This window comes from Panicum virgatum, chromosome 2N (genome assembly GCF_016808335.1).
Source record: "Panicum virgatum strain AP13 chromosome 2N, P.virgatum_v5, whole genome shotgun sequence".
NCBI classification, from domain to species: domain Eukaryota; kingdom Viridiplantae; phylum Streptophyta; class Magnoliopsida; order Poales; family Poaceae; genus Panicum; species Panicum virgatum.
In genome coordinates, this window is record NC_053146.1 from 63,929,746 (window position 1) to 63,950,162 (window position 20,417).

Genomic DNA, 20,417 nt, shown 5'->3' on the forward strand with positions numbered 1-20,417 from the left:
AACATGGCCTTTTTTCCTAAAAAAGTTGGGGTAGGCTAGAGATGAAACCCGAAAAAAATAAGTTCAAGGTTCAGGCACATTGATAGCTAGTCTCCAAGCGCTCCTATCCAAAGCTATCTCTTTAGAGATATTCCAATCCTTAAGATCTCTCTTAACCGACTCATCCCACGTAAGCTATCTCTTTAGAGATATTCCAATCCTTAAGGTCTCTCTTAACCGACTCATCCCATGTCATTTTAGGTCTACCTCTGCCCCTCTTTACATTATTGACCCGCTCAAGAACCCCATTACGCACAGGCGCCTCAGGAGGCCTTCGTTGGACATGTCCAAACCATCTCAGCCGATGCTGGGTAAATTTCTCCTCAATTGGTCCCACCCCGACCCTATCCCGAATAACTTCGTTCCAGACTCTATCCCTCCTTGTGTGCCCGCAAAACCACCGCAACATCCGCATCTCTGCTACACTCAGTTGCTGGACATGTCGCCTTTTTGTAAGCCAACATTCAGCACCGTATAACATCGCCGGACGAATTGCTATCCTATAGAATTTGCCTTTTAGCTTTTGTGGCGCCCTCTTGTCACAAAGAATGCCAGAAATTTACCGCCATTTCAACCAGCCAGCTGAAATTCTATGCCTAACATCTTCATCAATGTCGCCATCCTTTTATAGCACTGATCCTAAATACCAAAAGGTATCATTCTGGACCACCACTTGCCCATCTAGACTAACGTCTCCTCCTTCATGCCTAGTCGCGCTGAAATCACACATCATGTACTCAGTCTTGGTCCTACTAAGTCTGAACCCTTTCGACTCTAACGTGCGTCTCCACAGCTCTAACTTCCTATTAACCCCTGCCCTACTCTCGTCAGTTTATCAGTGTAAAATACAAAAGACTTCTGTCTTTTCAGTTTATCTTTTCGGGCAATATCTAGAAACATTAACAGAACTGTACAACAACTAATTCAGCTGATAGCTATTGGCTTTGTCATTCTGGTATACTGTTAGAAGTAAACTGTGATCGGGAGGGGGGGAAACGAAAAATAAAAACTAATTGGCTTTTATATTTCTCGGGTGAGATGTTCTGGAATGTGCTGGCTGGAAGATGTCAAATGACGATGGCGCAAGGGATCTCCTGGATGCCATCGGTGAATCAGAAAGCAAAGGCTCGTAAACAGAGCTCTTATTCTTGACTGGTATTGTGGAACTCGATACCATATTATCTTTGTCTGACCTCAGTTGAGACTCCAGATTCACAAGGGTGTACATTGGGCCCCGTGAGCGCTCGGCCTTCTGAAGAATGTTGATAGCGCTAGGTCTGTATGTATATCTGAAATACTTCAGAGCTAATACAGGACCCATTCCAACTCCACTGATCAGCTGGAAAAATGACATCTTATGATCACAATTGAATGGGTGCGACGTTTTATAAAACCAAGCAAAAACATATAAAGAAGCTTACCACCAGTGTTATCCAGTATGATGGTTGTCTGCAAAGGCGAAACATGATTGTGTACATTCCTGAAGCTGGTATACTGCTGATGAAGAAGTTGATGACATAGAAGGCAATGAAGTTTCCCCATATGGCCAGGAGTTGGACAAAAGTGAAGGAACTGAAAGTGAAAAGACAAGTAAGAACCAGTCTGACAAAATTTGTAGCAGATCTAAGTTAGGACAGTAACGATCTAAGTTTTCCTAATTCATACTTCATCTCCAATGTCACAACAAATGCCTGCAGCCAAATGCTTCCTGAGAGTGCAACCATTGACAGCTCCTCCATATCACTTTTCTCATTCGCATATGCATGAATGGTTATCAAGAAAATAATGATTGCCTGCAATAACAAAGGAAAAGAGAACACTACATTAACCGCATGAAAACAAACATACGAATTCAACTTCCTTCAAACTACTTAGTTACTGTCTTTGATGGGTCATCTGCTTAAGTATAGGTCAACGTATACATAATGGATTTCACCGAGATTTTAAGGAAAGGCTACAGCAGAAAACCAGTAGTGTATGAGGCACGCGTACACTTTTTAAAATGGAAGTGCGAGGAACATGTAGGTAGCTCCAGGGTTCATGAGCTAAATCCAAGGTTCTGGATATCAGAAACCAGGCCTAAGGCAATATTCTAGAATCAACTGTTCTCTGCTTTTTACTAATCCAATTTGTTATCAAGTTTTTTTTTAAAATTCTGATGTTTCAGTAGTATTTAACAAGCAATACATAATTTCAGCACAACATCTTGAGCCCTTCTAGTGAAAATGCAGAGACTGCCATTTACAGACCATGAGTAAAGTGGGTAATACTATAGAACACAGAACTTACATGATACAATGATCGACCAAACCAACCAGCAAAAGTACTTGGATTGAGAAGCCTACAAGAATATTCAAATTACTGAAGGAAATTCAAACTGTAGCAAAATAAAATTTATCTAGGATAATAAACGCAAAAGAGATACGGGCCGTTAACACAACATGCAAGGGGTATAATTTACCTTCCAGCTTGACAGTAAAGTAATATCTCTGGGTTTTGCATCACTGTCTTTTCAGATAAATCCTTGTCCAGGACGGTAGTTAAAACAGGAATGCTTGTGTAGAAAACATTATAAGCCATCAAACTAACCGAGTTGAATAAACTAGTTCCAGCAATGCCTGAAAGAAAAGAAAAACTGCATGCACAGAATATGAGAACATTAAGAAAAAGCCGTGCACACTATATAGTTGTCCAACTACAATAATAGAAGAACTAAAGTTGTATGACTTACAGTATCTGAATAAAGCAAATTAACAATGACTTATAGAAAGAATACTGCGAAAGAAATGCAGTTCGATTGTAAGAGTATCGCCCATGGACAAGAATCAGCCTTTTTAGAAACCTGAACTCTGCCAAGTAGAAGCAGAAGTGTGAAAAGTTGTCAGAAAGGTTGTAAACTTGCATGGTATTAAGTATTAACTAGTCCAATGTTTAATTAAACTATTGTAGAATCTAGACGGAAACAGACAGGATGTGAATTCACATGAAATTCATGACAAAACCACATCTAGGGAACTATATGTGAAATATTAAGTAGCAATACAAAATGAGATCTCAGGTATGCAAATTTATTAGGTACTAGTTGTTAAGGCCCATAGTGTAAGGCCCATGTGGCCCATATTATCTTCTCCTATATATCTACAAGTCCTATGGCTGTGCTCACTCTCTCTCTCTGTCTGGGATGGCTCTCTCACTTCGATCTTTAATGTAAGTTACATGGCACCAGAGCTTAGGGTTTCGATCTGAGCCACCACCCTTCCCGTCGCTGCGCTGCCTCGTCCTCATCCTTCGCCGCCTGTCGCGGCCTCGCCCGTCGCCCGTCGCGTCGCGGCACCTTGCCGCCGGTGGATTTCCGCGCCGTCCTCTCCCATCCGCGCCGTTCGCGCGGATCTCCACCGCCGCCCGCAGCACGTCGCTGCCGCCGGCCGCCGTCCACTCCGTCCGCGGCCGCCCGCGCGCCGTCCGCGGCCACCTCCACTTCCGCCTCCGCCTCGTCTCCGCTCGCAGATCCACCTGTTGCGGCTCTGCTGGAGGCGGGTCTTCACTTCGCGGCCATCCTCATCCCCGTCCGTCCGCCCTCCTGATGCCCTGCGGCTTCCTGCCGCCATCCGCCCGTCTGTCTCTGCTGCTCTGCCTCTGGGCAAAGCTCTGCTCTGCTCCTGCTGCATCTCGTCTGGTATTTGGTCTCTGTTTCTTGTGCTACTCCTTGTTGATTTGATCAGTGGTAGCACACTTCAACATGTCTCAGATCAATGCTATAGTCATCAATATCATTTTAGATGGTCAAAACTATCCTGAATGGTCCTTTTCTGTTGAAACTGCACTGAGGGGCTATGGTTTACTTTCCCACTTGACTGATGACAAACCCGTGCTTAACAATGATGGTAGTAATGCCGCTGCTGTTAAGGACTGGGAGATTAATGATGGGAAAGTCATGGCTGCTATGGTCAGTAGTACTAAACAAACCATGATTATGAGCCTTCGTAAGTTTAAAACAGCCAAGGGCATTTGGAACAGTTTGAAGGAGCGTTATGTTCAGGACAGTGGTGCCCTCTTACACACGCTCATGCAGCAAACTCATGTCATTGAGCAAAATGACATGTCTATTGATGAGTATTACACTGCATTTGATCGACTGATGGGTGCCTTGACCTCCATGGTACCCGAATGCACCGCTAATCCGTGTCCAGCACATCAGTTCATTGAGAAGTTTCTTACATATAGATTCGTTATGGGTGTTCGAGCTGAGTACGATTCTCTTCGTACACGACTGCTTCAGGGTTCTTCTACTCTCACTATGTCACAGGCCTTGTCTGACTTACTTGCAGAAGAGACCCATCTTAAGTCTATGTCTATTGCTCCTGGTTCAGGCTCTCACAGTGTGTTGGCTGCTTCCCAGAGGTTTGGCGGACGCAAGGCTTCATCTTTAGAGCCTTGTAAACATTGTGGCAAGACCAATCACAGTTCAGATTATTGTTTTGCTCACTATCCGCAGAAGTTGGCAGACTTCCGTGCTCGTCGTGCTGCTCGTGGCCGTGATACTGGTTCCACTCCTAGAGGCTCGGTGTCTGTTGCCGCTGCCTCATCTGCTGCTGCTCCATCACCATCTTGGGTTCTTGACTCAGGGGCTTCCTTTCATGTGACCTCCGATCAGTCAGAGTTAGCTTCTTGCAAGACAGTCGTTGATGGTGCTTCAGTTCAGACAGCTGATGGTACATCTTGTCATATTACTCATCAGGGTTCAATTTGCAATTCTCGTTTTTCTGTACCCAATATTTCTTTTGTACCTCAGCTGTCTATGAATCTTCTCTCAGTAGGACAAATTGCAGACCATAATTGCTTTGTTGGATTTGATGACTCATCATGTTTTGTTCAGGATCGTCGGAGCGGAGCTGTGATTGGGACTGGTCGTCGCCGTAGAGGTGCTCCTAGCCTCTACCTTTTGGACACTTTGCATCTTCCTTCATCCACCGTGGCTCCGCCTCCTGTGTCTTTCGCTGCATCGGTCTCTACTGCGTCTTTTGCCCAATGGCATCATCGTCTTGGTCACCTCTGTGGATCTCGTTTGTCCACCTTAGTAAAGTCAGGATGTTTAGGCCATACATCTGTCGAGTCTAGTTTTCATTGTAAGGGTTGCAAACTTGGAAAACAAATACAACTTCCATATCCATCTAGTGTTTCTCATTCTAGTAGACCTTTTGATCTTGTTCATTCTGATGTATGGGGCCCAACTCCTTTTGTTTCAAAGGGTGGTCATAAATATTATGTCATTTTTATTGATGATCACTCTCGTTATACTTGGATCTATTTAATGAAACATCGCTCTGAGTTGCACTCCATTTATGAGTCTTTTGTTTGCATGATTCACACTCAGTTCTCTGCTCCTATCAAAGTGTTTCGTTCCGACTCTGGTGGTGAATATTTATCTGATACTTTTCGTCAGTTTTTGGCTTCGGAGGGTACTCTTGCTCAGCTTTCTTGTCCTGGCGCTCATGCTCAGAATGGTGTTGCTGAACGCAAACATCGCCATCTTATAGAGACGGCTCGCACCCTTTTGATATCTTTTGTTCCTTCTCATTTTTGGGGCGAAGCTGTTTCCACTGCAGTTTATCTCATTAATAGACAGCCGTCCTCCAAGCTCGCCGGTAAATGTCCTGGGGAAGTACTTTTTGGTACTCCTCCGAGATATGACCATCTTCGAGTTTTTGGTTGTACATGCTATGTCTTACTTGCACCTCGCGAGCGGACTAAACTGACTGCACAATCTGTTGAGTGTGTTTTTCTAGGTTATAGTCCTGAGCATAAAGGATATAGGTGTTATGATCCTTCTTCTCGCCGCATTCGTATTTCTCGTGATGTTAGCTTTGCGGAAAATCGTCCTTTCTTTTACAGTTCTTCTACCCACTCTTCATATTCTCCCATAGAGTCTACCTCCTTTATGTGCCTTCCTCCAATTTCACCCACTACTAATGCTCCTGTGACACCACCATCCACTGTCCCATTCACTACACCATCATCCTCTTCAACTATCCCTCCTATTCCTATTTCCATCTCACCACCTTCACATACCTCACCTTCTCCTGCTCCTGCTCCTTCCCATTCTTTTTCTAAACCACCTATCACCCAAGTCTACATTCGCCGTTCTAGCACTACCACCTCGGCCAGTCCTGATGCTCCTGCTGTTGATGATTCTACTAATGTTGATGAGTCACATACGGTTCATGTTGCTCCTGATCTGTTACAGGATGGTCAAAGATACAATCTACGAGATCGCACCATGTTTGGGTATCCTCGTGCTAATGTTGTTGTTGGCGAACCATCCACTTATCAGGAAGCTTCTCTCATTCCAGAGTGGCAACTTGCTATGTCTGAGGAGTTGGCTGCCCTTGATCGTACTGGCACTTGGGATATTGTTCCTTTACCGTCACAGGTTGTGCCTATTACATCCAAGTGGGTCTTCAAAATTAAAACCAAATCTGATGGATCTATTGAGCGATATAAAGCACGCCTTGTGGCTAGAGGCTTCCAACAGACCCAAGGTCGCGATTATGATGAAACCTTTGCTCCAGTCGCACACATGACTACTGTTCGTACTCTGATTGCTGTGGCTGCTTCTTCTTCCTGGACTATCTCTCAGATGGATGTCAAGAACGCTTTTCTTCATGGTGATTTGCATGAAGAAGTTTATATGCATCCCCCACCTGGTGTTGATGCTCCTTCTGGATATGTTTGTCGTCTTCGTCGAGCCTTGTATGGTTTGAAGCAGGCCCCCCGTTCTTGGTTTGAGAGATTTGCTTCTGTTATCAGGGATGCTGGTTTCTCTTCTAGTGAGCATGACCCTGCTTTATTTATTCATCTCTCTCCACAAGGACGTACTCTAGTCTTGTTATATGTTGATGACATGCTGATTACAGGTGACGATCCGGAGCATATTTCTCATGTGAAGAAGCAACTCAGTGAGCAATTTCAGATGTCAGACTTGGGTCCTCTCAGTTATTTCTTAGGGATTGAGGTTTTGCAATCTACAAAGGGCTACTATCTTTCTCAATCTAAGTACATACTAGATCTTGTTGCTCGTTCTGGACTTAGTGATCACCGCAGAGCTGCGACACCTATGGAACTTAACTTGAAACTTCGTCCTAGTGATGGTAAACCTTTGGAGGATCCCTCTCGATATAGGCATATTGTTGGTAGCCTTGTCTATCTCACTGTTACTAGACCTGATATTGCTCATGCAGTTCATATCTTGAGTCAGTTTGTCAGTGCTCCTACCTCGGTTCATTATGGCCATTTACTTCGTGTGCTGAGATACCTAAGGGGGACATCTTCTCAATGTTTGTTCTATGCTCGTGATAGTCCACTTCACCTTCATGCCTATTCAGACGCCACTTGGGCGAGTGACCCCATCAATCGTCATTCGGTTACGGGCTATTGTATTTTTCTTGGTTCTTCTCCTATTGCGTGGAAGTCCAAGAAGCAGGCAGCTGTATCCCGGTCTAGTACAGAGGCAGAGCTTCGAGCTCTGGCCACCACTACTTCGGAGATTATATGGTTGCGATGGTTGTTAGCTGACTTTGGTATCTCTTGTGATGGTCTCACGCCTCTTCTCTGTGATAATACTAGCGCCATACAGATTGCACATGATCCTGTGAAGCATGAACTCACAAAGCATATTGGTGTTGATGCCTCGTTCACTCGGTCTCATTGTCATCAGAAAACAATTGACCTTCAGTATGTGCCCTCGGAACTGCAAGTGGCAGATTTCTTCACAAAGGCACAAACTCAAGAACAACATTGGTTTAACATGCTCAAACTCAATGCTTCAGATCCTCCGCTTCCACCTTGAGTTTGAAGGGGGGTGTTAAGGCCCATAGTGTAAGGCCCATGTGGCCCATATTATCTTCTCCTATATATCTACAAGTCCTATGGCTGTGCTCACTCTCTCTCTCTGGGATGGCTCTCTCACTTCGATCTTTAATGTAAGTTACACTAGTGACCTTGACCTTGAACATTCAACTGCAAAAATTTGGATTTTCTCCACCCTGGACCTCTTGAGTCTACTTTGATAGTAGCTTGGTAGATGCTCCATCTGATTCACAATATTTTTCTTAAGCCCATAGTGTGCACAAACCAGTTGAGCACTAAACCTTAGAAAAAAGATCATGAAAATGACCGCATATTTTCTTAGCTAACATGCTACAAGCCTACAACCACTCAATATTTCTCAGGGTATAGTAGGGGTCAAGGGCGGAAAACTGGAAATATCAAACTACATGATCATCTCAATGGAGTTGGACAACATTATAAGATGATGTTTCCACAGAAAATGGACATATATTTGAATTCACAGCTTAATTTACATGTGAAGCCTCAGAAACTGAACACATATTGGTATATCTTAAGTTTTGAGCAAATGGAAATGTTTGTATCCACTTGTTTGAAGCTGATAAAACTTAGTCAATACCGTATAGTCATTGGTAGAATTACCTGAGGCTCCCCTCTTTTTCTAGAAGGAATACAGCAGTCTGACTAGCTGATCCTTTTTTCCTTTCTTTTTTTTTTGGTTGAGTGGAGACAATTAATTACTGGTTAGTACAGTCATATTTAATTTCACAATCTACAAGTGAAACTTTCAATCCCCTGAAAACCTAGTAGAAAATCCACACAAGTAATCACCCAACCATGGTCGGAGGGAGTCAAACTGTGGGTGTCTGCCAAAGAGCTGAGATGTCACAATTGGGCTATGCAACAACATTTGCTTTGAGTTTGAATTTGGTATTCCCGGACTCTCCTATATACTTTAACAGAGACAAAAATGATTCACTTATAACTGGTTTGAAGATGGTTGTGCGCACAGAAGTAACTAAATAGAGTTGACATACCAAAGAATTAAAGAAGATATTTTGCAACAAAAGCATGAGGACAAAGAACAGCAATACTATCAAAACTATCTGATATACACAAACCATGACGTGTAAATCTTATAAATATAAGATGTAGTGCACATAGAATAGTGGAAGCCGAAGAAAAATATTCAAAAAGGTTAAGTACTTACTGCCAATGCTATAGTCAGCAGCCCTTGCAGCTTGAAGACCTTCCCTACCACTAATTCCTACACCAATGTCAGCCTGCTGTATCATCCTTACATCATTTCCACCATCACCGATAGCCAACGTTCGATAGTCACATGATTTTAGAAGCTTCACTAGCTACGGAAAAAGAGTATTAAGATCAGTACAAATACAAGGAGAAACAGAGTAGCACAAAAGATTAGAAGAGAACAAAGGCCCAATTAGAACTTTTATGGGCATCAAATTAGCTTTTGCCAGATCATTATGTATACATGTGTTCAATTAAAAAGCAATCTACCACACTTTTTACAAGCTCCTTATATAGACTCAAGTATACAGGTGTCCGACAGTTTTAAAAAAGTATACAGGTGTCCGATTAAAAAACACATTTCTATCTTGCTATTTTAGTATTACAAAACTAAATTGTATTTTAAACTTATTCTATTCATACAAATAACTGATGCTGATCGATATATTTGGCTCAAGCAAGAAAAGAAAGCCGGTCATAAAGAATCACCTGTGCTTTCTGTGACGGTGTAACACGGCAGCATAATGCAGTTTTTGAAAGAACCGCTAGTTCAGTAAAAGCTTCAGTATAGTGTGTCAGAATAATCTCTAGTGCCCAGCCATCCACTACAAAAGCTAACTCCTGTTCCAAGCAAATACAAAAATATTTCGAGTCAAGATACAAACTTTCTTCAAGGTGTTGATATTGCCATAAACACAGTCATCTTAATATTACATATATTTAAATAGGCCCATGGACCAACTGGCCACTGAACAATTGCAAATGGCTCATTTTGATCATGATATTTGAAAAGGGTTAAGCAACTCATTCAGGAAACTTGTCTTTTCCCTCTCAAGGCCACTGCGTTGGGATCAGAAAGGTAGCTTGGCAAGAAACCAACAGGACGTCCTGTAGCAGATGAGGAAGTAGCAGTGGCAGGGAGTAGTTCAGATAGGAGAGGAGCCAATGGTGGCGCAGATTCACAACCATACTAAAAATTTGGTGTCTGGACAAGAGTTGAAGCAATGGTATCAAGAACAGCCAAAGCTCAGTAGACCACCTGCAAGTAATTGTGAGTAATCAAGGTCAACATGCCACAGGCCAGTGATGTAGCAGAGATGGGTAATCCCCCTTTCAATATAGCTAAAGATGTGCTTCTTCATCACCCAGTGAGAGGTTCTGTTGCAGTTGCCTGTGCCTCGTTCCAGCAGGTGATGGGCTTAGAAGAGAGGGTGTTTTAATCGTCTTCCATGGTTGAGTTACATTACCAAATAATATAGCCCCCCCCCCACCCCCCCACAAAAAAAGCACATAGTTTAGGGTCTGTTTGGCCTTCCACATACTTAAGAGACCAAAATGAGACATTTACAAATCAGGGTGGAGGCAGGGGCATAATCCCTCTTAACGAACCTTAGGCTCTGATGACGTTATCCGCATGGTAAGCAGAACTCTTTCCAAGCTTCTAGCAACTTCATCTTGAGTTCTCCCATTGATATGCAAGAGCTGCCCTTTAGGTTCTACAGGCAAGAAATAAAAGTTAAAATCGTATTTAATTCATTTCCCCTGATCAAGAAAAAAAATCATGTACTTTTGATGAGCTACTCAGCTGACAGTCTGACACTGGTTTTCTTAGTCCCTCTCCGGATGTACTTTTGAGTAGTTAAGCCCACATACCCAAATTAGTATGATCAAAACTCTTTCTATGCATTCAAGTTTGTTCATGATTATATTTACTTCTGTCATTTTTTCAGTTTAAAAAGGGTTAACATTTTAACACAATAAACTTCTTTAGAACTCTGGAGTCCCTCATTCAAAAAGGAAAAAAGCATAAAACCACAAGATATGTTTCCTTTTCACTTTGCCGCGCAAATCGCATTTTTTTACAATAACACCCCCACAAAGTGAATACAGAATAGGCACCTGAGTTGAAAGAGTTCCTGGAACTACAGTGGAGTAAAGATGTAAAACCTGGTTTATAGAAACACAAATACCTGAAGAAATTAAGTTGCACAAAAGAGCAATTTGAATAGCAGTGTTTTGTTTATCGCCAGTTAACATCCAGAAGTTGATTCCTGACTGCCTCAGTATTTCAATAGTTTCTGGTACCCCATCCTATGAACAGATCCAAATATAAGGACCAGTGAACACAAAAAAGAAGAATGCTGAGTTGTTACATGAGATGAAAGCAAAGCAAAAAGTAGAACCTGGAGGCGATCTTCTATTGCGCTCACACCTAGAATCTCCAGGCTATGTTCTAATTTTTGGCAAACCTCAGCAACTCTCCACTGAGCAAAGCAAATATCGAGGAATTATTTTTTGTGAAATTTTTCAGGAATGATTAAGAAAATATGATAATTACCTCCCTGTCAATCAATGCACTATTGGCCTCCTTAAATGACCGAGACCATTCAGTGTACTCCTCTGATTCCAGCTCACGCCATCCCAAGCAGAGTGTGCGCAACCCCAATTGAGCATATTTGTCAACCGCATCAACAAATGTCTTTGTCTGCTGTCCTGAAAATTAATTATCATGAGATTCTCAGGTCAAACACAATTCAGTAATTGAGTTGCATCAACAAAGTTTCTATGTTCTACTTTGTGAAGACCCACAGCCAAACTCTCAAACAGAAGAAACAGCTTAAGTAAAGAGTGAATTAAATTTATGCCACAAGATATGAAGAAAGTACATAAATGCCAGATTTCAAAATATATAAAGGATATGAGAAAATTCTACAATCAATAATTGAGGCGATTACCGGAATAAGCACAAGGAAGCATTGCCTCATCAGCGCCTTTGGACAAGAGAAAAATCTTGCCACTCTGACAATCCAAAACGACAACAGACATTCTTTTCCGATCAGATGTGAACTCAAGAATGTCAAGTATCTCATATCGCATCACTCGCCGGTTGAAGTGAATTTCTGCTTAAGTAGATGTCTAGTTATTTAGCAAATACAACCATGTGAAACGAAACGAAACAACCAAATTTAGGAGTCATAAAACCTACCTGCATTATTTCCGTTTTTGCTGACAAGAACCATATGTAAATTTGCTGCCGCATTAACAAGAGCATCCTCATCCTGGGACTGAGCTTTATACAAAACTGATCCGCTAGGACTGGAAGAAGTAGCCCAAAGGACAAGAATAAATGATAATAAGAATGAACACAAGATGTGGGGTGAAACTGTCAGATGGATGAAGATCTAACCTTTTTATAGGAATTACTGTATTGCAGAGTGTCATGACTGTCAAAAATTTGATGACATGAGGAGAATTATTGGCGATAGCATTCAGTAGTTCAACATCTAAACAGGGAAACCAATTAGTCAACATAAATATGAACTTGCAACAGTATTAGGTTCTAATAAGTGGAAGTGGTTAACATGGCTAGCAAAAGTGGAAGTGGTTAACATGGCTTACAGATTTAGAAGAAAATCTTGTAAGAAGAACAATGAAAGCTAGCAAAAGAGAGGCTATTTTTTTGTGTGACCATGCTGTGACAAGATTAATGCTTTCGAAAGATGAAAGCTGGCAAGGAAGGTGGCAGAACCCACAATACGATCGTGTTCTGAGAAATTAATGAGAAAGCACAAAACGATCCTAGCATGTGCAAGTATTAACAGCAGATTCAGGAAGAAAAGAGTTAACTGAATATCAGATACAACCTCTCAGTGCATCTCCACATTCATTCCCATAAAAGGTACCCCCAACGCAGCACCTTCTGAAGATCATCTTATTCTCAGTCAATGTTCCAGTTTTATCTGTCAAAATATATTCAACCTGCCCCAAGTCTTCACTAATTGCTGTGCTGAAAATTATTGTGAGATGGTAGATTTAGCAAAGGAAAAAGGCAATTGTCCATCTGCTTATCAATAGAAATATGCATGGTTACTTACTTTGCTGCATGGGCAGGTGTGTCATTTTCCAGGTCATACATATCCTCATCCCAATCTATGAACTTTGCATATAGACTTTTAACAAAGTCCAAAGAAACCTACAAGACATAAAAAAAACTTACATGTGAGCAGTGAGAGCTTCATATGGTATGAATAAAAATTAGTGTATCTACCACCCAATGTTTCCTTCTAGCATTGCGACGCGACATTGCGTACTGAAGAAAAGAGAAACATGTAGCATCGCTACATGCAGAAGGAAACTAAAATGGAGAGCCTTCACAGCATACAGGATGTGATGCAGAGCACAGACCACAGAACTATGCTAAAACAAACAAGGGCTTCAATATTTTTTAGTGGAAAACAGTTTACAATGATGTATATGGAGGCTGCAGTTGGTAGACCAGAGGAACCGGACATCCAGAAACTACAACCTGCCGGTGCATATGGAACCATGCAAATGCAATTATGCAATTGCGAGAAGTTTTTTTTTTGCACCAATTAAATGGTAACCGCCACATGATTGCAACACCATATTGTGGAGAGGTTGATGATTGAAATATATGCCAACAAGTTGTCAGAGAAATAGTTGTGCCATCATTTGAGAAGTGGAGTAATATCAAAACTCGAAAATCATGTGAATCAAAAGCCTCAGACATACCTTTATTGAAATGGGAATCATAATAGAACACAATAGTTCAAACCTCAGAGGTATAACCAGAATCTGATACCATGGTTCGTTGTCATCATACTTAACATACCATTGCTACAAGACAGGAAGACGAATGGATGATCAGCAAAATATAGATGGACCAAAAGAACAGTATGGCCATGTATAATTCAGCTAACAGATGCAAGTATGTTGGGTTGGGAATATTACAGAACTCATTGAGCATGTTGGGAATATTACTTGGACTTCAGGCCACAAGGAAAGGAGTTGTTGTGTATGCTTTCTTTGGGCGTCAATATCAGCGCAAGAAGAAGGGCCAGGCGTCCAACAGTAGTTAGGCTTTTGGTTGCCTAAGATATTTAGAGATATAGTTGGTTTGTTTCAGGTTGTTAGGGGGCTCGATATATAAGAGACCCAATGCAGTAATAGGAGGCAAGGAAGAAGTAGTAGATTCAATCTCAGAGCCTCCAGCGTGAGGGAGAGATATCTGTCTACCTCAACCTGTATCATCTGAATAATATAGCCATATCAGGAGTAGAGCATAGCTCAGTTGGTGAGAGATGCGAGTGCACACACCCAACACTAAAAACTCTTCACCTCTGATTTGGGTGTTTATTTTTCTATCTTTTGTCCCTCCAAAGTGACCCCATCTTTTTATTACTTACAAATCCTAAAATGGCAAAAAAATGAACTTTTGAAAAGAGATTCGTATTAAAGTCTTGACATTTACATCTTGCAATATTTTATCTTTGCAAGTAACCAGTGCACTAGTAACAGTGAAGCTAACATGTAGGACATGGTAAGAAAATTTACAAGGAAAACTACCTTGCGAGCCTCTATGTCCTTCCAAACATTGCCTGCAGCCCCAAGAACGACAACGACTGTAAGTTGAAATAAGAATATGGCGCCAGTAAGCTTATCGATCATTGCATCCATAGCAGTTAGCTTGGGTTCTGGGACACCCCTACTCATTCCCAACTTAGTTTCATTGCCTGGAAAGTGGAGATTGCATCGATAATCAGTCTTCTGGTAAAGTTGAAGTTTAAAATAAATCCATGTATCAAAATATGATTCATATGTAGAAAGGACAATATTGAAAACAAATTTTGCCACTTATTTGCAAATTATAATAACACCATCAAAACTAGATTTACAGGAGGTATGGGAACAGAAAGATCTACTAATAATGTGTCATATCATACATAAATGTTGTAAGGCTAAACATAAGATCTTAATAGAAGACCTCAAACTATTTTAATTCGTGCAATCAAGGTGCTAAAGTGCAATATCATTGAGTTCAGCCCCTTGACTTTTCATCGACAATGAAGCCCTTTAAGTTCAGTTTTGTTGAATAAGCATCACTGGCTCAAATCAATACCCATCTCGTAGTAATTAGATATATCTGTGGAAATGGTTTAATTGGACAGTTTTAGTAGCGGAGGGGCAAAATTGAACGATATCGAATAATAAGATCTGGACGACCTTATGCGTTTAGGAATTTATTCGTGAGTTAGTAGCTCACATAAATGCAGTCCTCTTAAACCTGTTGAGCTGCCAGGTTATTGCACTTCTGCATATAAGGTAAAATGCACACCCTTTTCGGAAGGTGATGAAGATCTAGACACTGACCAAGCGCCCATCCACAAGAATGCTAAAATATAAGGTAATCCAAATCCAGGTTGTCAGCTTAATCAACATTGTCAACAGCAGCCTAGTTTGCACTGATATTGATACAACATTTCACTAACATTCCAGAAAAAGTGGTCATTTTCCATGATTTTTGTAGGATGGCCCCATTCCTCACCTTTTCTATTAGCCTTGTTTTGTTACACGAAATTAAACGAAGATCCTAATAGTGTGTGAACAAGTTACCTGTATAAACCGCTACTCCACAAGCCCATTCTGTATTTCTCAAGTAGCATGACTGTAGCAATGTGTTGTTGATAGTCAATGGACAGATGTCATTATCAATAAATGGAGGAAACAGGCGGATGTTTGCATCAAATCTTCGTATGTCTTTATCTGGTATCGGGCACTCGATCACACCCTGTTTAGTTAAGTCATATAGGTAACAAAAAGTTAAATGAAAGAATACCACACTGGGGTTTCCCAGCTTTTTTGCTCAAGGGAAAAGTCAAATGAAAGCATAACAGTAAAAAAGAAAGAAAAAGAAAATAAATTATCTAACCTTTATTCTGTGCAACTGCTCAAACTCCAGCCCTACACAGGGTGGTGGACTTACTCTTGTCTTCAAATCAGTTTCACCATCAAGAGCAGCTGTCTACAAAAAAAAATATAGAATTCAAGAATGGGATGACAATATATATACAATCTGTAAAGCACTAACTCGGGACAACAATAAACTCAACAGCATGTCCCATGTAAGGAGAAAAGAACTCAATGTAACAAAAAAAACTCATTGCCAACAACGATTATTTTGGTAACAATGTTTCATTAGTTAGGTTATGACATTAAAAAATTCGAACTTGAACTACAAAAAATACAAGCAATTTTATTGCATCAGTATTTGGCCTGAAAATGAAAAGGACATCTTTATTGGAAACTTATATCGAATGTAGTTTCAAACTGTTCAATCGACAGGTGGGATACAACTTGAGCTATCTCTTTGGTGCTAGAAAGATAACTATTTTAGCATAAAGGCAAATGAGATCAACTCAGATGTGGAGTTTAGTTCAATAGCTCCACAATGAAACGAATAATATTTTCCTATCCAAACAAAACTAAGTAATATAAACTAACTCATATTGAACATAAGGGAATATCTTAACACCCTCTATAACAACAGTCAAGCTAAGGGATTCCAACCACAGTGCATTACTAATGTGGAGATTTCAATGTATGGTTTATGAAAACACAATGGGATCACTAAAAGAAATAATCCATGAGCTGAAGACTTGAAGTTGCCCACGACCTAAATGCAGTTCAAAGTTTAGCCACATGGCCAATATAGCAAAAGTTATCACCTGAGCAAACCATGCATATATGACTGAAAACACACAGAAGGTGTGTTGAGGGGTGCTGCATCTATTTACCTCAATGTGACAAAGGCCTTGTGGTTCAGATGTTCCCAACAAAACAAGATCACATGGTACTTCTTCATTCTCTCGAACCCAAACTATGTTACCAACACAGATATCTTGAGCTTGAATCTATGTTTGCAGAAATTGGAGAGTTATTTATAGGTTCAAAGTTCTCACAACTGTCAAAAGAAAAGGGACATACTGAAAGTACAGTGGCAATTATTAGATCTCAATAGTGTCCTTGGAGGTAAAAGCTACACAACTAACTGAAGCAAACTCTCACAACAAATATTGTAATAGGAATAATGCCTCAAATGGATTATTGGCCATGAGTAGCAAAGTGGTTATATGATTTAGCTATGAATGCCTAAAACAAGAAGGTTATGTGGATATAGTTTGCATTTTACTTTTCAGATACAGACACACTTCTGATTTTCGCTATCATTTCAAATTAAATGCTTAACGGCATATCTGAAAAGCCCAAAGGTATGCACATTGCGAAATGATAGAACATGGAATAGGAACATACATGTTTCCGGGCACCATTCTTTACAACCCACACTTCTTTTTCATTCGCTTGTTTGTCTGAAATATACCTGTTGTAATCATCCCATGCCTCTTTGGTTGCGGAAACTGCAAAGATAATTATAAGTGGGCCCCAGGTGCTTGCAGGATTTACAGGAGTGATAAGTGACCATAGTTGTAGACAAGCTATCAGTAAAAAATATTGATTCATGAAGCGCCTGAAACATTAAAAGATGCATGAGTAACTCTTCCATTCTTACCAATCAACTTATGCAATTACACCAAGGTCTAACATGCTCGCAATCATGTGGTTTTTAAGTCAAAGGAATACAATTTATATCTATAGCGAATTAGCGATTGCTCCCCAGTGAAAAGTGACCATAATTGTAATTACCATAAACCCTAGTGAAAAACTAGTGATGGTTTTGGGTGTGGGGGATCAAACTATGACTGGCCAACCAAAAAGATGCAATTTGGCAGCATGGAGCATTCTTTTACATGGAAAATGTCTAACAAATGTAACATCCTTTGTTCAAAATTCAGTAGGAAAGAAGCATTGTAGCAGCACTAAGCATCAACAGTGTTGCCAACACAAACTCAGGTATCCCAGTCAAACATGGTTGGAGGGAATAATTTCACATGCTCGGCAAAAAAAAATGATATGGGAATTTTCTTCATACATACTATTTTCTAAGGGTAAGATACTAAGATAACATCCGCATTACTAAAATCTAAGTAGAATGTTGAAGTGGCACAGCTAAAAAAAGATCGAAGAACTTATCCTATCACCTGTCAAAACCTATTGCATGCAGCAGTAACAAAGGGTCAAGCAAAAGACTGCATTTATAATATCAACTACACCCTAGCAAGCCTGACAACTCCTCTCCATCACCCACAGACTCCCGAAGTCTGCCACCCACTTCCCCTCACTTGCAAAGTACATGTCTTTCTCTGTTTCTCAGCCAGGAGAGTACATGTGCATCCCAGTGTGTCAAAAGGGTAAAATGAATTCAGTTATCAATGCTGAGCATCCATATATATGAAAAACAAATAAAGTACTAAACTTATGTGCACAAACAGATATGAGAAATAACAGGGGCTGAAGACTGCCCAGCTCAATATTTATAAACTAAAGAAAATTATCAGGGCACACCTCAACAGACAGCAGCAAACTCATCTGAAATACACAGACAACCAAAAGAGACAATTCCACTATTTCAGTTGACAAACGATATCAGCTACGCACACCACCAGAGTTCTACCAATTGAATGTTGTATTCTGAAGAGGTAACTAAAACATGCGGACAAGTTGATTATCACAGTTCTTGTCACCAGGCTTTCCATGTATAACTGTGCCAACATACTTTCATTCAAAACATTGAATAAATACAACTAGTCACAAACCTGAATTGTTCCCATAGATTTTTCGGCAAGAAGTTCAATAGGCTGTACTTTGTATTAGAAATACGATTGTCACAGTAGTCATTCTGGTAAGACTCGTCATTTATGTAGACAAAACGCTTCATTCCCAAAAAAAAACCATGCACGCTATGGTAATCTCTTCAGCTTGATTGTCCAGGTGAGATAAGCTGAGCAAAATCCTGGTTAGAAATATATGTCAGCAAAAGAAACGGCAGCCAAATAGGAGCCACATGTGAATCGACATATTTAGGCTACCAACTATTGTTGAAACGTCAAGTATGCAATGTGATACAATTAATATGTATTTCTTTCAGTTTCAACGAACTGGGACTACGAATGATAATACACCAAAAAATATTACAAAATCTGATATGGCAATGCCTTGCGAAGTATATATTATATTTTCTACAAAATTGAAAATTCTACATCATTTAATAAACACCTGGAAAAAAAACACGAGCTGCACAAGAAACCTATAGGATTCTGTCTACTGGAAGAAATGGATACTGGAGTCATTCGGTGAATAATATGTTGATGCACCCTGATGACTGGCAATTCGAAACATGTGTGTGCATAGAAAACTAGTAAAAGTGCCAAACAAGCCACAAGCAAATGGTACGTACGGAGCATGATATAATGCATTGAGATTGTGTTCTGAGTGACTGAGTCCGCATAACCAATGCATCAAGGACTCCAACTAGAACCACATGTAAACCTTAAAAGCTCAAGTAAAACTTCGTGGTTTGTTTAAATCGATCTCGGTTGCTGACGACTGAAGGACCACTACCACGATCAAGCGCCTCCGCTCACATCCACACGTGCGCTCGACGGCTCGAGCGAGAGGATCTCGGTGGGTTCGCGCAGATCAGGCGAGAGGGGAGGAAGCCGCGAGCATCTCACCTACAGCGGCGGGGAGGTGGCGGGAGTGGTCCGGAGGAGGAGGCGGGTTCGCAACGACAGTCCCCTCCCGGATCTAGGCGTCGGCGGGTGCAGAGGACGGCGCCGGCGATTCCCCCAAGCGGCAGCTAGTCGGGGTCACGGCGAGAAGAAGATCGACAGAAATGCTTGGTCCCGACGGGTCAAGGGTAAACCGTTTACTAGACCGTTTGCACCTACGGGTTGAACCCGAAAACTGCTTCGACCCGCTAGCAGCCCCAACCCATGCGCACGCGTCTAATTCCAAAGGCCCACATCCAGCCCAAGTGCCGAATGGTATTAGGCCTAAAGGCTTAGATGGGCCTGGCCGTGCGATCGTGAGCTGCGGAACGAATGCATTTTGCCGCCCGGCCCAAACCACCCACACATTCCTCACTTCAGCGTGGCATTTGCCCAAATGGCAGGGTTGCAGTTGCAGTCTCTGCAGACATGTTGTGAAAGTTTCTCACACAACATTTTCCTATCAGGTGTGCTAATCCCAGATGATTTCCAGCTGCTGTTCTACATGACCACCGTTTCAGAGACAAGACATGCAGCAGAACAGTTTCAGAGAACATGCACTAGCACTACATACGTTAAGACACCTGCCAAAGGATTCTTTGTGCAAATAAAGCTACTGACGGGTGTTAGGTAGGACATGGGAACGGACAGGGTTTCTTGGCCAAGCGAATGAATCCACTGGAGAAAGTTCTGCAAACACCTCCACATGTCTCGCGCACTGCAGCTGATGGCTCTTCCCATGCAATGCAACTGTTGCCGACTCGCCTACGAAACCATCCTACTTTTTTTTTACAGGTAATACAGTAGGCAGCA

General features: G+C 41.3%; 1 protein-coding gene across 2 annotated transcripts; it reads right to left on the reverse strand.

The window, feature by feature from the left end:
* Positions 1-885: 885 nt before the first annotated feature.
* On the reverse strand, positions 886-19,741 carry LOC120658508 (phospholipid-transporting ATPase 2-like). 2 transcript variants are annotated; one of them, XM_039936757.1, is made up of 25 exons: positions 19,569-19,741; positions 18,651-18,847; positions 17,251-17,464; positions 16,734-16,850; positions 15,869-15,961; positions 15,553-15,727; positions 14,506-14,672; positions 13,672-13,776; positions 13,014-13,111; positions 12,783-12,925; positions 12,326-12,422; positions 12,125-12,234; positions 11,874-12,038; positions 11,477-11,631; positions 11,322-11,402; positions 11,109-11,229; positions 10,528-10,634; positions 9,628-9,759; positions 9,095-9,248; positions 2,771-2,888; positions 2,501-2,674; positions 2,329-2,380; positions 1,705-1,832; positions 1,461-1,611; positions 886-1,378 (listed from the first exon to the last, which is right to left on the reverse strand). In XM_039936757.1, the coding sequence occupies exons 2-25, from the start codon at positions 18,770-18,772 to the stop codon at positions 1,049-1,051; spliced, it is 3,309 nt and encodes a 1,102-aa protein (XP_039792691.1). In that variant the 5' UTR covers positions 18,773-18,847; positions 19,569-19,741; the 3' UTR covers positions 886-1,048. The 2 variants fall into 2 exon arrangements, with proteins under 2 accessions (XP_039792691.1, XP_039792692.1); XM_039936758.1 differs by lacking the exons at positions 18,651-18,847; positions 19,569-19,741 and adding an exon at positions 18,400-18,513.
* Positions 19,742-20,417: the final 676 nt, after the last annotated feature.